Genomic DNA, 22,369 nt, shown 5'->3' on the forward strand with positions numbered 1-22,369 from the left:
ATCAGCCCCGAGTGGATCACTGGATCTCCTAAGGATAGCAGACAAAATGAGGCAGAGCATTGCTGTCGGCTTCCTTATCAGGTTAGAACCACTTAAGTTGTTTATGTAACTCTTAAGTGAATTTCCAATTATGCAGCTGTCTCTGACCCGCCACCAATGGGTGTCAATCAGCTATTATATAACCAGCGGGTAAGTTTTATATTTAAAAATGATATTTTCATAATAAAATAAATTTTTTAATATACTTACCCGCTGGTTATATAAGATTTAGACCCACCCTCCTCCCCTCTAGAGACCATGGGGCATGGAAAATCTGAATTGGTTGAGCATAGTTCTACCTGGGGTACCGCAAGGGCGCTGGGGTACACCTGGCTTATATGCGCTAAGCTGTGCAAGAGATTTTGAATTTTCTGCCGAGGCGTCGGGGACTTAGGCTATTATATAACCAGCGGGTAAGTATATTGAAAAATTTATTTTATTATGAAAATATCATTTCTAGCCAATTACATGAACCATATATTTTTTCTGTAACTGGAATAAAAACCTACGCTATTTATTTGTGGTTATTACTTTTAGCAAAGCTGAAAGCACGAGCCATTAAAATTTAGCGAGGGTTAACTACCCATTCCGCTAGTTAGCGGGGATATGGGGGGTTAGTTTGCTACTGCTCCCGCTCACACACCGGTGATTTAGCTCACTTTGCTTTTGGCTTGAATGGTGTACAGTCGTTGCCTTTCTTCATCCTTTGCCTATTTGGACTGCCCTTTCAGAAGACTGGTATATCTGGGAATGATTCTAGCCACCAATCTCCACAAAACCTTCTCACCAAAGACAGGATAACAAGGCTTAGAAAGGTCACAAGACCCTTTCTCAAGACGAGAATAACTCCCAGCCCAGAGTGACTATTTCTCCAGGGACACCTATTATCCCTGGCCTGTCTAGACTCCAATGGCCGCCTCAGGATTCGTTCTCTCCAGTGGCAGCTTGAGTCTGATTGGAATCAGGCCTTTGATTCCCCGGACATTCTGATCCCCATGGGACCAGAAGATTGGATGAACCTCAAGGGACGAGTGGCAGTCGAGAATCTACGGAGGGTGTAACCTTCTCATCCTTCCCTCCCCGGCGGACTTGATGCTGTGCTTAGACACATCAAAAGAATGGAGGAGGGACCATCGTGCTGCACCACACGATCTCAAGCCTCTGGAAAGAGTCCGAAAGTACCTTCACATGAATTTATTAAGAGATGAAGGCCAACTTTCTGGTCTTTCAACAGCCTCATCAGTTCCTGGCGGGCCACTCAGTGATGTGATGAGTGACAACACCACATAGGGGCTCACATCGACAAGTAAGAAGGAACTTGCTCGCAGCCTCTTCCCATCTAACAGTATAAATACTAAGATGGGCCGAAGTCCGCTCGATACCTCTATCAGCCGGCTTCATTCCCGACTAGAGGAATGTGCTGGCCTTCAATCTATGCACAGCATCTCAGATAATGTGTACCGAATGGTCTTTGAATCACCTTGTAGCCCACTAAGTCCTGACTTTATGGAGTTCTCCAACTGTGGATCTGTTCGCAACACCCCTGAACCTCAGACTTCTGCTGCTCTCCAGTCCTAGACCCCAAGGCTCTCTGGCAAGAAGCATGCCAACATCGGTGGGTACAACAACGATGTTTACGTCTCATCCCCGTTTAGTCAAGAGAAGGGTACTTGACAAGGCTAGAACATCAGTCAGTCTTTCAAGGTCTCTCATAGCTCCGCTACTACATTATGCAGAACGGTTTTCAAACCTTCTGCAGCTCCTGACAGAGCCTCCAAGAGAGCCCTCTCCACGTCACAGATAACCACACTTCGAGACTACCCAGCACCTCCTCTCTCAGAGAGGGTTTTCGCAATGAGTTGCGAAGAGGTTGTCTGTATGTCTGAGGAAATCCTCAGCATCAGTCTACCAAGCAAAGTATAACGTCTTCCGTGGTTGGTGTCTTGGGAAAGCGTACCTCTCCACTCGATACCTCTATTCCAGCAATAGCGGAATCCTTGAGTATTTGCAGCAGGAAAAGACCCCCCTTTTCAGTTTCAACAGGTAAAGACGATCACTCAACCTTGATCTTCGCCTTCAAACTGAAAGGAAGGGACATCTCTCATCGCTAGATCTTTCCTAACTCATGCGGCCTTATAAACTTGCCTTTCCCAGTTGAAATTGAGACCTACCTCTCGGAACATGGTTCGAGTTCACCGGTCTCTAAGGAAACCTCCTTATGTTCCGCTTCACCAGGCAACAAATTTTCACCTAGTTTAGAAAAGTGTTCCTACACACTTTGACAGTGGTCAAACAAGTCAAGGAACTTCATGGTGTCTCTTTCAACATCTCCCATTCTTGAGAAGGGTGAAAGGCAATGTTCAGTTGTGTTGCCAAGACACAGTCTCCAGAGGTAACTTATCCTAGACAACAAGTCTCCACTCAGTAACTGATGATCCAGTTCATCTGTTACTGTTCTTGGGGGTGAGGTTTGAGGCTCTACCTCAAGAGAATGACAACAGCCCACCCGGGTGCCTTCTCTTGTCATCAGTAATGGGAAAGATAAGAGGAGGATCACCAAAACCTCATCTCTGCTAGATTCACAGTCATCAATTATGCTCTGAATCCAGATCCTCATCCAACACAGCAACCCACAATGTCAGGCCCTGTCCCTTCAAAACAGATTACTCTGTGACGCAGGTTCTACAAGCAAGGGTGTGAATGCTCCAGAGGACTTTCACAATCTTTCTCTTGTAACACGTGACCCACAGGAACTCGATATGATCTCTATTGGTCCTGTGGTGGCTGCACAGCAGCTGGTTGTATACTCAAGCTCCTTATTGGACAAGAAGCCTTGTTAACCGGCTTTAGTCTGCAGAAATGAAAAGGAATGACTGGCTCTTTTTCTTTTCTTCATCCTCCCCTTCATCCTCCCCTCTTATGGGGAAAGCAGCATCCTGGGTCCTCTGCACAAGCTGACCTGACCTCAACCGCTGTGGGTAAACCATGCTCCCTTGTGCACCTAGTATTGTGTTAATACTGTTGTGTCTCCCTACCCTGGCGAGGTGGTCTTGGGAAAATCTTGGTCCAACAGTTTTCCCTACAAAGTCTCGGAATAACTTTCACCTTGACAGTCACACTGCTTATCTCAACACACAGCTTACGTAGGCCGCAGACCTTGCATAGCAGGGTTTAGTGAGGTGTAGGGACTCCTTATATTTGGTACCAACATATTCAGTACAAGGAGCCCCCGGGTAAAGCCAAAATGCCAGATTGGCAGGGACGTCCACCCTTCCTAATGGGTGAGTCACCTCTAAATAAATAGCGTAGGTTTGTATTTCAGTTATGGAGCAAATGAAAAATTCGTAGACAATTTGTATTTTTCCTAATGATACAAACCTTAGCTATTTATACAAACTTGCCTGCCAGCCCTATCCCCTTGAAGTCCTACCTATAAGCAAAGTAAGCTAAATCACCGGTGTGTGAGCGGGAGCGGTAGCAAGCTACCCCTCTTATCCCCGCTAACTAGCAGTATGGGTAGTTAACCCTCGCTAAATTTTAATGGCTCGTCATTTCTGCTTCGCCAAAAGTAATACAGTAGCCCTAAATAAATAGCTAAGATTTGTATCGTTAGGAAAAATACAAATTATCTACGAATTTGTCATGTTTATCCTCTAAATTCTATATATTCAATTTATATTTTATTATCAGTTTTAATATAAGTATTTTTACCTTCCGAATTTACTTGGTCTAGCTTTGTAAGATTTGAGCTTGATGCATTTGGCTGGTTAATTTATTTCTTTTAATATATAATATTTGGTAGGTAATGCCTTAGATTAAAGGTTAAAGTTACCATATTTCCTTGGTAATTTTAGCTGTTTATTCTATCTTCAGTGGCAAAGCACAAACATGTAACCTCAATATTATCCAATATTGACGTCGTTGAAAAATTCCTTGGTCGCAGCAGGCAGAAGTAGAGTGTCTTTTGTTGGTACAAGTAGATATTATTAGTTGCCCACCTAATAGCCAACCACCTTCTAGTAAAAGGATTCCATGTGCGGGTAGCCTATATGGTTTTTAAAGTTTTTAATCTTAATTTACTTCGTTATTGAATAAGAGAAACGAGAAAGGAAAGAACTGTCAAAGAGAACATTGTGAAGGAACAGTGTAGGAAATTGAGGAGACAAAAGTAAAAGAGAGATAAATGGAAGATACAGGAGAATAAAAGAAGGAAAATAATATAGAGGATTAAGTATATATATAAAATTTGATTGTATGATTGAAGAAAAGGAGGAAGTAGTAAATAATAGGAGGATAAGGAGCAATGAAAGAAGTAAAAATTTATGAAAAAGAAAAATGAAAGGAAAAGTGAGATGGGAAGACTGGAGACTATTAGTTTGCAAAAGCTGGGAGGACTGGAAGTAACCGTAAAGGTTAAGGAAATAAATCAAGGGTTAGGAAGAAGGGAGAAAAGAGGTGATTGATTACTAGAGGAGAGAGATGAGGAGGAATATGAGAATGAGGAGTAGAAGAAGAAATGAACAGCATTAAGGAAGAAATTAAATAAAATGAAGAGGATTTGGGGAATAATGATGTAGGGAAAGGAGGCCATTGGAGAAATGAGAGCAAAAGCAGGTCGAGAAGAAGGAGGATGTTGAGAAATAAATGTAAAAAGCATTACATAAATGCGTGAGGAGAAAGAAATGGAAGAAATGGCAAATGAGAATAGAGAGAATGTGAAAAGGAGAATAAGGAAAACTAAAAAAGGAAAATGGAAAGGATGTGGATTAGAAGAGGAAAGTAGGAGTAGAGAGCAAGTGAGGAGGAGGAGTAGTAGAAAGGAAAGGTAGGAGATAGAAGATATGAAATAAGTACAGTACCATGGAAAGATTTTGCTCATTGTAGAGAGTTTGCTTTTGTATACTCCTCAACGTGCACTGATATTTCATTCTGGTTTATCTGGGTAAGATTACTTTGTCAAGAGCTGTTGGAAGATGGAATAGTGTATCCTCATAGCAAGTGAAGTATTGCTATTTTTCTATCCATTGCTTTGCTTGTTTTTTAAATTGTGATGAGTACTATGTCAGTTAGCCCCAGTATTACTCTTAAGCTTTAGTAAAATATAGAATATATATATATATATATATATATATATATATATATATATATATATATATATATATATATATATTCTAAAGCACTTGATTTTTTATATATATTTTTTTCAGGCGTTGAGGACTGCAAAATGCTGCAACGATTGCTTCTACCATGGTCCAGGGTTTTAACCAAGAACAGTACTTTGCTCTTCTTGAATCCAGCTAACAATGAGCTTTCTGTACTATGGAATTCAACCCGGAGTAAGGACATGTCGCTTAGTTTGAAATATGTAGGACAATTGAAAACTATGTTACAGAAAAGTGTGAAAAATAGTGCCAAGAAAGGACATTCTTATGGTAGATGTGGAAGACTAGCACCAGTATGGTATGCACGTGGTCCAGCTCTTTATGATAGCTGTAAGTGTTTCAAATACAGAGATATAATGAGTACATTTCAGAGAATTTTTCGATGCAGCTTTATTAAACCCAACCTTGTAGCAAAAATAACATTAGGATCAGCCATGTTTATGCCAACAACTTTCTTCAAGGAAAATCTGCAGACAGAAATGAAGACTTTACCCATAGAAATTCCCAAAGAAACCAAAGAACTAAAAAACAAACCACTTGTAATGCAATTTTTGTTAAATATTTATGAATGTGTGCGGTTAATTCTCCGAGGACTCAGGCTGTTGATCACTTTTGTTCCCGTACTAACACTTTATCCAGCTACATACTTGGGAGAGAAGCCCACAGAATTATGGTGGGGACTATTATTAAGAGGTAAGAGTTTGCTTGTACTTTTGGGTAGGCTGTTAGAACATGTGTATCCAGTAAATTTTATTTTATTCATTCTTAATGAGTGTTATTTTAAAGCTACTGTACATGAATGCAGCTATTATTAAACTGCTATTTAATCTTATCAGTATTCAGAAGAGAAACAATATTGGGCAGGGCATTGAAAACTTTGAAAACATTTCCCTTTGAAATTTTTAAATTACAATATAGTATGTATACATAATATTTTGTTCATATACGAATATAAGCCATTATCCTTTAATAAAATAAAAGTATGACCTCAGCAAAGCTGGAAACGTCCATTTAAACATTTAACAAGGTATTTTTAGTTGTTGGCCTGTGGTGGGAAGGCCCCACTCACTCTCCAAGTAGAGCAACCCTCACTGTGACTTTGTCTGCAGTTCAGTGCACACTTACTGCTTTCCTATATCTTAATCTAGCTGTTATAATCTTTGGCTTTTTCTTTTAGATTGAATTAATGTCCTGGAAGATTGATATTAATGGAACAGGCCAAGGATTTGCAGTGTTTCCTAATAACTTTAAATGAGAGACAGTGTTCTGTGCTATTTGCCATTATCCAACATATTTGTTCTTATTGGGTGGAATGCCTATTGCTCTTCTATCCCTCAAGAATGTGCCAATAACAAAGACAATGTGAACCTAAGGAAGTCTGTTCTCCTTAGGCATTGGATCAGAGGAAAATAATTCTGTTGCTGTCAAGTGTGAAGGGGAGGGTTGTCGTTTATCTTCTTTCCTTCGGTGTCTTCTCTAATCTGGAAAGGAATTAAGGATGGATCACCTGGTTTTCCTGTCTTTTCAAGAGTCTCTGTGGTCTTTTCGTCCATGAGAGTGTCATCATCAGCCTGCACGACCCCGTAGAAGAAAGACTTCAAATTATTTTTTCTCCTCTGCCTCATCTTTGTTAGTCTTTGCTGCAGCTTTAGGAGAACGATAGATAGAAGACATCATTGAAGAAGTCTAGAAAGAGCAATTGATAGGTGTTGCATATGCATAACTCCTACTGTTTCTCTCCACGTTTGAGAGCCATTGCAATACCGAAAACGTTTTGCTCCAGGAAGGAATCCTAGTATGTTTTCGCCTTGTTTGAGAGGTACTACTCTACTTATTCTTTTCCTTTTTTGGAGGATCTGCTGATCTATTTCTCTCTTCCAGAGAGCCAAAAGCGATGTGTGCCAAGAACTATCCCTAATGGGGAAGCAGTATCGGCATGCTAATAATGTTGCCTGTCCATTGTGTTGTACCAGGACGGGTTCATGCCGAAAACTAGCCCTACTCTTGTTTTAAATTTTGGGCGTATTTATATTAGGTAAAACAAACATTAAATTAACCTACTATAAATTACGTTGTAAACTAGGTCATCAGAAATCGATCGCATCGGAATTGATGTGATCCATTTCGGATATCATAGTGTACATTACCAAAATATTTGTTTGTAAATTAGTACTGTAATGTACTGCTGGGTAAAGTATATTGTACAGTACTGTACAACAGTAAAAAAGTTTGATTTAGAATATAGAATGATTTACTTTACTGTACATGCAAAAAGACTATCTATCACGATTAAACATTACGTAGCTGTAAATCTGCACACGTCAGGTCTCTCTCTCTCTCTCTCTCTCTCTCTCTCTCTCTCTCTCTCATATTTTTTCCTTTTAATCTCATGATTATGATTTTACAATGAATGTTATATCATTAAGTACATTTTTAATTGAAAAACACAGTAAACAAAACTATTGTATGTATGACCTCACAATGCTACAACCTATGCACATCAAACGCACTAGCGATTTATTTTTATTTTATTTTCTGAAATAAATAACATAGTAACATATTTTTCCCTCTAGCATAATGATTATTTATTTAAAATTAATTTGTTCCAACACAGAGTACTTACCTCGAACTACTTTCTTAGGAATATCTGGGATCTCCCAACCGACCAGAATTTTGTGTAGTTTACCCTACTCCCGTTTTCTATGCGGGGTAACCTCTGGCGGAGTGATACGCGCCATGAGGTGACCCGGGGTCAGAGAGCATGCTTGCTCAGGTCTCGAGCTCCCGTAAGTTTTCTGGTCGCGTCGCGATAACATCTCGACGCTCTCTCCTTACCCAGTGCGACCCTTTGTGTCCCCGACCACCTTTGTGTCTCACGCGGTCCCCACATGGTCCCATTGTGTTCATTCCATACCCTTTCCTACCCTTTCCCTCTGTGTTCGTCGTGTAGGGGCAGCTTATGTTCTCCTACAGCCACGTGTCCGTAGTGCGAGTCCTGGAACGAGGTGCAGTGGGTGCGCTACGGCACCAAAAAGAAGAAGGCGTCCAAGAGGTCACCTAGGAAGCCGAGCCTCTCCTCGCTGCTTGCTTCTCCCGATGCCTCATCGGATAGAGCTTCACAGCCACCTTCCCCTACCCAGAGTAGGGGACGAGGTAAGTCAGTTGTGGGGAAGTGGCCCATTGCTCTTCCCCAGGAGTCTGAGTGGGTGCGGTATAGCACCAAGAAGAAGTAGGCAACGAAGAGGTCGCCTAAGAAGCCTAGTGTCCCTTCCTCCCTTGCTTCGCCATGCAAGTGGGGGGCCTGAGGGAGGGACGGGAGTGTGTTCGGAGGACGGAGTCCTGGTGCCAGCGGGGCCCTTCTCTTCCGATGTTCCTATGTGGGGAAAGGCTGCTGCAGCCACTTCCCCCGCTTCATGGGCCTGTATTTCAGGTACGTCTGCAGCCGGGGGAGACGACGAGAAGGAGGACTCACCATCATCGGATCCCCTCGCATGGGCGTCGCCGAGGACGTCCTGCAGGTCGCCCATGAGACTGGAGGAAGAGTTCGAGGCGTGGTTCCCCAGCAAGAAGTTACCTCGCTCTCCCCCAGCGCCTTCAGCAATGCTCCCTCCCGTCTTCCTGGAGCCTTCGTCACCTACGGACCGACACGAGGAACCACCAGCGATGCGGGACGACTCGGACCCTTCGGTGCGGTCCTACAAATCTTCGGGCTCCTCTTTCGAGTCATACTCTTTCTCCTCGGAGGATGGAGCGCTGAGGTGCCAGTAGAGGAGGTGAGAGAGGTCCCACAGAAGGAGGTCCAGTTCCCGTTCACGTTCCAGATCTTGCCACGCCAGGAGGTACGCTAGATCCCCCAGAAGGAGGCACAGAAGAAGCCGTTCCCTTAGGGAGGAATGGGTGCGTGTCGCCATCCCACGCAGCCACCTCCTGGGAGCTTCAGCAGTTCCGGGTACCTCTGGCGGGCTACCAAGGGCTCGTTCTCCCGCTCCAAAGTATGTCCCCTACAGCAGGTCCGAACTTCGGAGGGAATCCTCACTTCAGGCTCCGGCAGACAGGCATAAGTCCGCGAAGGTTCCGACTCCATCCGCCCAGCGGAGGGAGTTGCCCCTTCGGTCTGGCAGCTGTGTCCCAGCCTCCAAGACTTCGACAAGCCGGCCAGAACGTGAAAGACAACCATTACTTACGAGGAAGCCCGCAGCAGCATGGTCCTCCGTGGGGAGAGACTAGTCCAGGACGGAGGCCTCCGTCCCAGCAGCGATGCCCGTCCTCCATCCAGAACCGCCGAAGTCGTACCACGACAAAAGGATGCCTCCACCCCAAGGGGGCCCCCCGTCGTAGGTGCACCTTCTCAGGCAGGGGAGCATCCGACGGAAGGCCTAGAAGATAGCGCGGAAGGCTCCGCGGACGGGGCCTCCGCGTACAGAAAAGTACTAGCCCTCATCAGACGTCACCACAAGCTAGACGAACCGAAGCCCGCGACGGATGAGGACTGGCTCTCGGGCCTCAGCAGGTTGGTAGATACCCCCGTGCAGCAGAGGCCCTCACTGGCTGGCTCCCTAGAGCTCCTTCGCCATCCTCGCGGTACATCTCCTCCGGCAGACCCGATCATCGACGGAAGTCATTGCACCAGGTCTCAGTCGACAGGCATAAGCCCGCGACGGTTCCGACCTCACCCGCCCAGCGGAGAGAGTCGCCCCTTTGGACTGGCAGCCTTGTCCGGGCCTGCGGTTCTTCGATGGCCCGCCCTGAACGAAAGAACCAACCAGCCAGCACGGGGAAGCCCGCAGCTCTATGGATCTCGGCAGGAGCTCCATTCGTCCAGCGGAGGTAGCCGCAGTCTCTACCCGGCAGCATGGCATCCATACCTGGTACCACGACAGCTCCATTCAGGCTTCGAGGTCAACCACTGGTATGCCAGGGTACTCACACCCCACGGATTCCCTGGGAGGAGGTAGACCCATGACGGCTACCTCCGTCCCAGTGGCTCCATCTGTGATGGAGCCAGCCGCTCCATCGTCCCGGCCAGCCCCATCCAAGCATCGGAGGCGGCTGCTGACACACCCTTGACGGCTACCTCCGTCCCGGCCGCTCCATCCGTGATGGAGCCAGCCGCACCATCGTCCCGGCTAGCCCCATCCAAGCATCGGAGGCGGCCGCTGACATGGCAGGGTACTTACACCCCACGGATTTCCCCGAGAGGGGGTAGACCCATGACGGCTACCCCCGTCCCGACGGCTCCATCCATGACGGAGGCAAAGTCGCTTTCCTCCCTAGCGGGTCAAACAGGGCTCTTGCCGCTCCAGTGCCTGCCTCAGTGGGCGCTGGAGAGGCCCCCCGCATCTTTGCCCAGTGTCTCTTCGGCTCCGTCCGCCTGTCGGATGTAGACGTTGGCACACGTAATCTTTACCTCGCCTTGCCCCCCCCTGTAGAGGAGCTTAGACTCCACAGTTAGCCTTCAGATCGTCCTACTCGGGCTCCAGGAGAGGGCGTTCAGGCCGCGCCTCTTGAAGGAGGTAGGAGGGTAGGCCCCCTACTCCGGCCGACGCCTCAGGTGGGGGGATGCCTCAAACGTTCTTGGCAAGCATGGCAGGACCACAGAGCGGGTCCGTGGACCGTAGCAGTACTAAAGGAGGGGTACAGGTTGCCCTTCCTAGCGGACCCCCCCCCACCTCTGATCCCAGATCAACAGGCGGAGTGGTTGGCACCCAAGGACCCCTTGAGAGTAGCAGCATTGCAGGAAGAAGTCTCGGCAATGCTGGCGAAAGGGGCAGTAGAACCAGTCAAGAACCCGGATCCAGGGTTCTAAAGCAGGCTCTTCCTGGTGGAGAAGGCGGCAGGGGGCTGGAGACTGGTCATAGACCTCTCAGCCCTCAACAAATTTGTGTGCAAGATCAACTTCAAGATGGACACTCCGAAGTCGGTCTTAGCGGCCTTGAAGGAGGAGGACTTCATGAGGTCCATAGACCTCAAAGACGCCTACTTCCAGGTCCCTGTCCATCCCTCCAGCAGGAAGTACCTAAGGGTAAAATGGGGTACCCAAACGTTGCAGTTCAAAACCCTCTGCTTCGGACTGTCGACAGCCCCTCAGATCTTCACGAGGGTCTTCGCAACAGTTTCAGCCTGGGCACACGAACAGGGCATCCTCCTGATTCAGTACCTAGATGACTGGTTGTTGCTTTCAGCCTCAGAGGAAGTACTGAGGGAGCAAGGCACGAAGCTCCTGCAGTTCTGCAACGTCTTGAGTATCATCATCAACCTGGAGAAGTCCCAGCTGATACCCTCCACCAGGATGACCTACCTAGGGATGGTCCTAGACTCCCCATGGGCGAGAGCCTTCCCCTCCGTGGAGAGACTGGACAACCTAGAACAGATACTCCGGCCCTTCTTGTCGAGCCAGCCCAGGAGAGCCAAGGACTGGCAAAGACTGATAGGACTCCCCGCACAAGATGGTCCCGGTGTCCCCAGAGACGAAGGAAGTCCTGGAGTGGTGGCACATCAAAACGAACACCCTCAAGGGAATTCCCTTCGCAGCCAACCCTCCGGAGATGCTCCTGTTCACGGACGCATCCAAGGAGGGCTGGGGTGCCCATCTTCTCGACAAAACGCCAGAAGGGAAAAATGGAAGTCGAGAAGACGAACCTGCACATAAACGTGCTGGAGGTGATAGCCGTACAAAGGGCGTGCCTAGAGTTCGTCCATCTACTCCGGGGAAACGCCATGGCTCTTATGTGCGACAACGCCACAGTGGTGGCCTACGTGAAAAAGCAAGGAGGACTGAAGTCGAAGGAACTGTGCAGTCTCATGTTGGAGTTCCAAGAATGGGCCAAAGTGGAACAAATCAATATTTCAGCCAGGTTCATTCCGGGGAAGAGGAACGTCCTGGCCGACGGCCTCAACAGGATGGGTCAAGTGGTAGGGCCCGGGTGGTCCCTACACCCAGAAGTGGCCAAAACCCTCATCCTGAAGTGGGGCTCACCGGTGATAGACCTCTTCGCCACAAGACTAAACGCACAGTTCCTCATGTTTTGTTCTCCTGTGCCAGATCCAGCAGCAGCGTTCAAGGACGCCTTCCAACACCCTTGGGACAACCTCGACGTTTACGCCTTCCCTCTCTTCGGGATGCTCAGACAGGTCCTCAACAGGGTGAAACGGGCGGCCAACCTGTGGATGACTTTGATAGTGCCCTGGTGGCCGGAGAGAGAGTGGTTCGAGGATCTAAAGGAACTGGCACGCCTTCCACCTTGGCCACTTCCAGACAGACCAGACCTTCTCCGGCAGCCTCACTTCCAGACAGACCAGACCTTCTCCGGCAGCCTCACTTCCAAAGGTTCCACGAAAGCCCTCGGTCCCTCCGCCTTCATGCGTGGAGGTTATCGAGCATCTCCTGAGAAAGGAAGGATATTCGTCGAGGACGGCATCGAGGATGTCAGGGTACCTGAGACGTTCGTCAGTCGCGGTGTACCAGGCGAAGTGGGCTACCTTTACTAAGGGGTGCTCCTCGAAGAACATCAGGCCGTTAGGGGCCTCCATTCATGAGATAGCAGACTTCCCGGCCTATCTCAAGGACGAAGTGGGCACGTCCATCCCAGCCATTAAAGGAGTCCGGGCAGCGCTGGGCCAAGTCTTCCTCCTGAAGGGCATCGACCTAGGTGCCTCCAGACATATCTTGATGCTTATCAAGAGCTTCGAGCAGTCGTGTTCCCCCCAAGCTGCTAGAGTGCCCCAGTGGGATGGGGCTAGGGTACGGAAGATGCTTTTGGAACCTCCCTTCTAGCCTCTCAAAGACATTCTAGACAAGGAGCTCACCCTCAAGACAGTCCTTCTGTTAGATCTGGCATCAGCAAAAAGAGTAGGTGAGATTCATGGCCTGTCTTACGAGATCTCACACTCGAAGGGCTGGCGAGAAGCTACCTTCAGATTCTTACCCTTCTTCGTAGCCAAGACTCAGAATCCAGCTGTTTGGGACCCCAAGTTTGAAGGGTTCTCAGTGCCAGCTATCCCGCGTTCGGATAACCCGAGGGACTTGCTTCTGTGTCCAGTCAGGGCAGTACGGAAGTACCTAGAGAGGACGGCCAAACTTCGCCCCAAAACCAAGAGTCTGTTCGTCTCCTTAGGACTGGTGAAGAAGCCGGCCTCCAAAAATACGATCTCCTTCCGGCTACGCCAGGTGATCATGTAAGCCTACAGCAGTGCAGGGGTCCCTCTTCCAGGAAGGCCTAGACCCCACGACATTAGAGGACTGAGTACTTCATTGGCCTTTGAAAGAACATGGCAGTGGGCCAAATCCTGAGGGCTGGTACATGGTCTAGACAGTCTACCTTTACGGCTCACTATTTAAAAGATTGTTCGAGGAGATCCTTGGTCGGGTTCTCTCTCGGTCCCGCCATTTCCACGCTTCAAAAGGTCTAGCCCCGGGGAAGCCGCGGGCAGTAAGTCCAAGAGACACAGGTTCCTTCCTTACCCCTTTTTTCCCCTATCACCTTCCCCTATATGACCCTTAAATCCTTTAATTGCCATGAGATACACTGTCAGCGGAGGAATGCATCGCCAAGGATTTTTGCAGAGGTGGGTTACTTATACACTAGATAGGTTTTTGCATAGTTTTCCCTATTTTCTCGTGTTTCCTTTGGGGTCAGCAGAACCTAGCCTCCTATCTAGGTTCCTTTTCTCTCCTCATCGCGGTCTCTTGGTCCGGAAGGCCACTCCCACCTCCTAAGGTGTAAGTCTCCTAAGAAAGTAGTTCGAGGTAAGTACTCCGTGTTGGAACAAATCACAAATTTTAAGTAATTTGTATTTTTCCTAACAGTACTTACCTCGAACTACTTTCGGGTTATGGCCCACCCATCCTGCCCCGAGTGCCTTACAGGACTTTGTAGAAACCTATCTGTCAAAAACTTACTGGAGATCGAGACCTGAGCAAGCATGCTCTCTGACCCCGGGTCACCTCATGGCGCGTATCACTCCGCCAGATGTTACCCCGCATAGAAAACGGGAGTAGGGTAAACTACACAAAATTCTGGTCGGTTGGGAGGAGATCCCAGATACTCCTAAGAAAGTAGTTCGAGGTAAGTACTGTTAGGAAAAATACAAATTACTTAAAATTTGTGATTTTATATCAATAAGTACATATTTAAGGTAAAAACCACAAGGAACTGTACTGTGTGGTATGTACGAACGCACAATTCTACTACGTATCCATATCAAATGCATTAGCAATTTATTTTTCTTTCTTATCGATAAATAAATACACAGATCATAAAGTATTTTTCCTTTTAGTCTAGTGGTTATTTATTTACAATTAGTTTTATATCAAGTACATATTAAAGTAAAAAAGCAAATAATAGTACTGTCTGGTATGTATGAACGCACAATGCTACTACGCATGCATAAAAATGCATTAGCGATTTTTTTTTTTCATTTCGGTAATTAAATAAATGATCGTAACATTTTTCCTTTTAATCTAATGGTTATTCATTTACAATTAATTTTATATCAATAAGTACAGACTCAAGTTAAAAATAAAACAATGGACAGAACTTTCTGCTATGTACAGACTCACAATACTACTACACATATCAAACACATTAACTATTTATTTGTCTTTCATTTCGATAAATAAATAACAGATCATAAAATATTTTTACTATAAATGTTACATACATACATACTGTATATCAAGGCATTTCCCCCTATTTGGGGGGTAGCCGACATCAAACAAATGAAATAAAAAAGGGGACCTCTCCTCTCTATGTTCCTCCCAGCCTGACAAGGGACTCAACCGAGTTCGGCTGGTACTGCTATGTTGCCACAGCCCACCCTCCCCCGTTATCCACCACAAATGAAGCTTCATAATGCTGAATCCCCTACTGCTGCTACCTCCGCGGTCATCTAAGGCGACCAGAGGAAGCCGCAGGGCCTACCGGAACCGTGTCACAATCGCTCGCCATTCATTCCTATTTCTAGCATGCTCTCTTGCCTCTCTCACATCTTTCCTCCTATCACCCAGAGCTTCTTTCACTCCATCCATCCACCCAAACCTTGGCCTTCCTCTTGTACTTCTCCCATCAACTCTTGCATTCATCACCTTCTTTAGCAGACAGCCATTTTCCATTCTCTCAACATGGCCAAACCACCTCAACACATTCATATTCACTCTAGCTGCTAACTCATTTCTTACACCCGTTCTCACCCTCACTACTTCGTTCCTATTAATGTTATGCTTATTTATTTACATTTAATTGTACTGTATATGGTTTTCATACATTTCGTTTTAAGCTATTATTATTAGTTATCATGTGAATACATTCTCTCTCTCTCTCTCTCTCTCTCTCTCTCTCTCTCTCTCTCTCTCTCTCTCTCTCTCTCTCTCTCTCTCTCTCTCTCTCTCTCTGTAATAAATGAAATAATTTTTTCTTTGCAAAGTGTCTACTTAATGCTCACTGATGAAGCCGTAATAATAAATTTTCTAAGCTTTTTACTGTAATCAAGGACCACAGAGCTCAAAACTTTAAAATATCGTGCATCGGCAACATGAATGAAACTCCGGTTAACGTTTTGCAATTCAACTCACAGTACAAGTAAATAAAATATGAGAGAAGCATTTCAAATAAAACTATTTGAATTAATGGCATGGTTGGTAAGAACCTGGCCTTTCATTTGATGGGTCTAGGGTTTGATCCCAAGCATGAGGTAGAAATTTATTTCTATTTGAACACGTTATTGTGTCGATTTTCATCCATATTGACTCATTAGGCGTAATTCCAACTAAAAAGCTATCAATTGTGTCACCTAGTGGGCCGGAAGACTAGAGAACAATGGTTTGATTTTGGAGTGTCCTTCTCCTAGAAGAACTACTTACCATAGCTAAAGAGTCTCTTCTACCCTTACCAAGAGGAAAGTGGCCACTGAACAATTACATTGCATTAGTTAACCCCTTGAGCAAAGAAGAATTGTTTGGTAATCTCAGTGTTGTCAAGTGTATGAGGAAAGAGGAGATTGTGTAAAGAATAGGCAAAAAAAAGAAATGAGCCGTCACCAGAGAGGGATCCAGTGTAGTACTATCTGGCCAGTCAAAAAACCCCATAACTCTCTAGCGGTAGAATCTCATATATTTCGTATATGTACAGTATTGTACTGTACATATTGTATAATTTTTGATTTATTATTGCATTATGTTTTAATAACTACTTCATTTACAGTTATTAATAGTTAGGTTAGGTATATTGGATGATTCAAATGTATTTGGCTATATTTCATTGTGGTTAAAGTTTTATTATAAATTTAATGTGGTGTTTTTGTAGGACTTGGAACGAATCAGGCGATTTACGTGTAAAACTGCCATCATACGAAGAAATCACGAAGCGAAAGCCACTGCAGAACGAATTAATTTCATACCTAGAGGTGTTACTGTACTCCAGTCTAATCAGACTGTATCATCCTGTACATGGTACTATGTATATAGTTAATTCTAACAGCCATGTCTTCTCTATCATAAGGTTCAATACTACACTGTATTCTAGAAGTTTTATTCCAGCTGCAACCAGATTGTGGCTTAAATATTCATTATTAGGCTGGTAAATCAGTGGAACTCCAGGAGTTCAAACTTGCAGTGAACTGGCTGACGTAAGTCTCTTCATAATTTACATTATATGACAGGTCTATTTTAACGTTATCGATCTTATGATAATTTATATTAATTATTTATTAATTCTCATGTATTTTGTTTATTTCCTTTCTTCACTGGGCTATTTTTCCTTGTTGGAGCCTGTAGGATTGTAGCATCCTGCTTATCCAACTAGGGTTATAGCTTAGCTGGTGATAATAATAATCATAACAATCCCTGTAACCCTAATCATCTTTTAATATAAATATACATTATTTAGGTAATTGAACCTGTTTTTAATGACCCACAGTGAACTGTAGATTACTGTTATATGCTCAATCTTAGCTACATGAACTAACTAAGACTTACATTCTATGAAGCATCAAGTGGTTGTAAAATATTTATGTAGTTTTTGATGTTACAGCTATAGAAGTCTCTGGTCCCATCATCATCAAATTCGGCCAGTGGATGTCAACTCGACATGACTTGCTCCCCGACACCTGTTGTCGTCAGTTTTCCCGCCTTCAGAGACGTATCCGGCCACACTCGTGGGCCTTCACAAAATATCGTATGAGAAAAGCCTTCGGACCCAATTGGAGGAAAGTTTTCGTCAAATTCGACAACGATAGAAAACCTGTTGGTTCAGGATGCATCGCGCAGGTATGAGTCTGATTAATGTCATTGTGATTATGATTTATCTTTAAATTACTTAAAAACCCCCTGGTTAGAGTTCTCTTGCTTGAGAGTGTACTCAGGCACACTTTTCCATCTAATTTCTCTTCCTCTTGTTTTGTTAAAAGTTTTTATAGTTTATATGGGAAATATTTATTTTAATGATGTTACTGTTCTTAAAATATTTTATTTTCCCTTGTTTCCTTTCCTCACTGGGTTATTTTCCCTGTTGGGTCCCCTGGGCTTATAGCATCCTGCTTTTCCAAATAGGGTTGTAGCTTAGCAAGTAATAATAACAATAACAATAATAATTATAATAGTAATAACACCAACAACATCAACAACAACAATAACAACAACAACTTGTCAGTCAAATTATAGAAAATAAGAAGAGTGAAGAACTCAGGTATGATAGTGTGAGCACCTAGTCTCCCTTAGGTCTTCGGTAGATAGATGGATCTTTCTTAATCTGTCTGACCATGGGTTTACCAGTCTCATAGATTCCCAGACTTTTTTAAGCACTCAAAGGCTACTGTCTTTTCCAATTTCTATTAAATTTTTTGTTCTTCACAATGATTGTCTTTATATTACTGAATTTCTTCTTTTCGTTAGAGGCTGATAATGTAGCATTGTTTACGCTTGAAGTTTTAAATGAAACTACAGCCTAGCATTATTAACAAAGCCAGTTTTCTTCATCGGACTGGAGATGATTACAGAAGTATCGTAAATTCTTTCTTCATTACTTGGTTTAACCAGAGATGAAGTCCTCACTCTCAATACAGTGTGCTTTTTGATGATTTCATTTCCTTACTGCTTGAGGCATGAGATGTGTCTAACCATGAGGAGCTGTAAGCTAGTTAGAATTTTGGTTCCGGTTAGATGCTGTTTATTTTAGATTATTATTGTATATATTTTCATTGAATATTTTATTCACAATATTTATTTTCATTTTATGAAGCTCACCTGATGTTCACATGGCTTCTTCCTTAAATCTCACACAAGTTGATGTCTATCATTAGAAATTAAAATTATCTTTTTTTCCCTCCCTCCATTAGGCTCACCCCTAGTATACTTTAGCCAGTTATGTCATAGTAATAGTCATGCATCTTGGGATCCTGTAAATTGCCTTAACCTGCTGAGAATAACGATTCATTATCTGAATGCTTGAGAGATACAATACTGCTGTTTTGGTGGTTAATGTGCTGTGTGGTCTTGTAGTATTTTTCTCCATCAGATTATGTTTCTTAAAATATAATTGTTCTGTCACTCTATACAAACCCTCACTATTTAAAGGGGATATTACTTTCGGCATAGCTGTAAGATGAGCTATAAGACTTTTAGCGAGGGATAACTACCCTAACCGCTAGTCCTCGGAAGGGGGGGGGGTAGCTGGCTACCCTGTTCATTCACACACCTGGGCTGAGCACATACTTCGAATGTTCCCGCTCTCTCCCTCCTTAATTTGCCATTTGACATTTATTTGTTGTGGAAATATATACTACTGTATTTCCATTTTGATTTCTTTTTCTTTTCAGTGTGAGTCTGTGCTCTAAAGTCAGCTTCACGCGTGCGTGTCCTGGGCTTGGGGGCCGCTATTGCGGTACCAGGGTTGCCAGATTATTTCCACTGGATTATCGTACATGAGCGCTAAAATTATCGTTTTTCACCCAAAATTATCATACACACTTTCAACACATTAAGAAGTTACATAAATTACTTATTTGAAGGTATTTTAGCAAACACACACACACACTATATATATACATTATATATATATATATATATATATATATATATATATATATATATATATATATATATATATATATATATATATATATATATACAGTGAACCCTCGCTACTTCGCGGTTCGACCATCGCGGATTCACCACTTCGCGGATTTTTTTCATAACGCATGTATATACATATATCGCGGATTTTCCGGAAATTTTGAAAATACCGCGATGTGACCGATGGTGCGAGATAGGAGAAAGTAAGGAAAATTGAATCATGATTGATTTTCAATATAAATGAAACTTTGAGGAGCAACAGATATCATTTGTTAGAGAGGTAAGGAATGGGAGGTAGTGAAAAGTAGCCCAGAGAGAGAGAGAGAGAGAGAGAGAGAGTGTGTGTGTGTGTTGTTTTAAATGTAATAAAAAAAAAATTATAGGTTATAACACATTGGTGCTTATGTAATATCAACTGTATACTGTAGACGGTTTGAATAAGTTAAGAAATGAGCGGCAGCTAGACGTCAGCTGATCTAATCACAGCCAAAAGTAAAACAAAAAGAAGTCAACAATACTCGATTTTTAAAACACACCCGAAATTTAAAAACAAAAGAACATGCTTTCTTAATGTGCAATTAACTATTTAAAGAGTAGCAATTTTCTAGAATAAAATGATGTTTCCCAAAAAATAGTGGTTTGCTGATGAAATCGGATGCCGTATTTTTAGCAACGATTGAAATGGATGTAAACTCGGCATAATTTTTTCATTTCGTATTTAATTGACACTAAGAAAACTAATTTTAGTTTCTTCATCTATATGTAAGTATTGTATAACACGAAGAGAGAGAGAGAGAGAGAGAGAGAGAGAGAGAGAGAGAGAGAGAGAGAGAGAGAGAGAGAGAGAGAGATGAATCAGCTGTTGTAATTGAATGCCGTGTTTTTGTTTCGTGAGAATTTCATCGCCACGACTATAACAACAACATACTGTACTGAACTTTACAGTATTATGCAGACTACTGTAATATGATAAAGTAAAATATTTACAATAACCTATTTTATATGAAATGGGGCTATTTTTTTGTTTAAAATTTACATTTACGTACGTAAAACAACTCTCTCTCTCTCTCTCTCTCTCTCTCTCTCTCTCTCTCTCTCTCTCTCTTAAATTGTTTTCCTGCTTTGCTACGTATGTATGATTTTATTTAGATACGGTAAATAATATTTGTAATAACATATTTTCTAAAAGCTTTTACTGTAATATCATTATTTATCACTTTCATCATGCGCGTTAAATGCCTTCGTTTGTTTACTTAGCATACTTTATTACGCCGTCGTTTAAGGCGGCGTCATAAAGAAAAACATTTCATTTGGAAGTCCTAAGAAAAATTAAGTAAAACATTGGTAATAACAAAATCAACATACTGTACTGAATAATCAATATAATCGATGCAAAAACTAACCTATACACAGATGTGTAAATGCGTTTGTTTCTTCATTATGATCAGAGATAAACGTAAACAAAACATTGGTTGCCATTTTTTATCGTGCTTTTTGGCGTGCTTAGGAAACGCATGATATAAAATCACCTTTAATATTTGTGCATGTTTTAGTTTAGGGTACTGTAGTACATGCATTAGGTGTTCTTTACATTAAAGGGTAGTTTGTTAACAGTACTACGTACAAGGGAAGGTTTTAAAAGTCTGAATATACATGTTAAATAAATAGGTAAATATGGTGTCACTACTTCGCGGATTTTCACCTATCGCGGCCGGGTCTGGAACCTATCTACCGTGATAAACGAGGGTTCACTGTATATATATATATATATATATATATATATGTAACGGATTTTGAGCGAAGCGAAAAATCTATTTTTGGGTGTGATAGCCATGACATCCTGATGGAAGGTTCCTTTTTGGTAGCTTCCTTGGGTATATGACTACAAGGATATTCATAGAGAATTAAACCACAGGTTATCACAGAATTCTTACTTCTGGAGCGAGTATCCTAAAGGTTTCCCTTTAAGACATCGTATATCAACAGGGGACGCATGTATTAACACACCACATAGCTATCTGCACCCCATATAGAGTTAACACTTCGATATGGAGGGGCGGAGAATAACTGGGGAGCCGTTTCACAGCTACACTCGTCCGTGGCTACTTTTTTACTCGAAACGTAAACAAACGGGCGCCATTGCTAAATGACGTCACGTCCGTCCTCATCCTGATGCCAGCTGCTTGCTAATCTCCATGATACAGCAGGACAGGGCGGGGCCTGAAAGGCTGGACTAGAATAGCAGGGAGGGTCCATCAGGACGTCATGGCTATCTCACCCAAAAATAGATTTTTCGCTTCGCTCAAAATCCGTTTTTTGGGCTCAAGCCATGACGTCCTGATGGAAGAGTACCAGAGAATCAATGTATCGTGGTAGATTTCCCCTTATAGAGTAAGTGCCAAGGGCTTTGAATAAAGGTAAGCATTGTGACCTCGATAGAGGTTCCGTGGGGATGCAGCTTCCTGCCCCCCTGGCAGAGAAGTCCCAACGGGTCATACCAAAGTTCAAAGTGGTCATCGAAGGGCTACTCACCCTGCGGAGAGTACGTGAAGAACTCGGAGACAAGACAGAATGGTCGATATTCGTGTAGGAACATTCTCAACAATAGATAAGTGGTGGTTAAGCACTATATACCATGGCTAGAGAACAGTCTGGTCTCGAAGATATGGCGCAAGTAAGTATTCGATTAGGAATATTACACAGCATAGGTGAGTATATAATACGGATAAAACATATTATTCTTCTTATTTCAAAGAAAAGGGGTAATGAAACTATGACAACTATGTATTTCATAGTATGAATAGGAGCGGAGAGAGACGCACAAGTAATAAAATAGACATTTTATTTCACAATTGCAGGTTATAGTAAAAATAAATGCAATAAATGATGTAAAGTTAATTTACAAACAAATTATAATGTACATAGAAATGAGAAGACTTCGCTCTTGAATCTGAAAGAAATTTCAAATTATTAGAAAGCACAAGTTCCATAGGAACGTCAGTCTTTAATAAGGAAAAACACATCATGCTCTAGGCATGTGGCACTCATGTGATGACTATGACATTTCACCTTGTAAAGAACAGTCTATGAGAAACACTAAGTG

General features: G+C 43.3%; 1 protein-coding gene across 2 annotated transcripts in view; it reads left to right on the plus strand.

Moving 5' to 3' along the window:
* LOC137637030 (uncharacterized aarF domain-containing protein kinase 2-like) overlaps positions 1–22,369 on the plus strand; it is a 190,853-nt gene that overhangs the window by 45,196 nt on the left and 123,288 nt on the right. For both annotated transcript variants that reach the window (XM_068369341.1, XM_068369340.1), the window contains exons 2-3: positions 5,247–5,894; positions 17,228–17,463. In XM_068369341.1, the coding sequence (XP_068225442.1) occupies positions 5,264–5,894; positions 17,228–17,463 (867 nt within the window). In that variant the 5' untranslated portion in view covers positions 5,247–5,263. The remainder of the gene's footprint in view (positions 1–5,246; positions 5,895–17,227; positions 17,464–22,369) is intronic.

The sequence above is a fragment of the Palaemon carinicauda genome, unplaced genomic scaffold (assembly GCF_036898095.1).
Source record: "Palaemon carinicauda isolate YSFRI2023 unplaced genomic scaffold, ASM3689809v2 scaffold5, whole genome shotgun sequence".
NCBI classification, from domain to species: domain Eukaryota; kingdom Metazoa; phylum Arthropoda; class Malacostraca; order Decapoda; family Palaemonidae; genus Palaemon; species Palaemon carinicauda.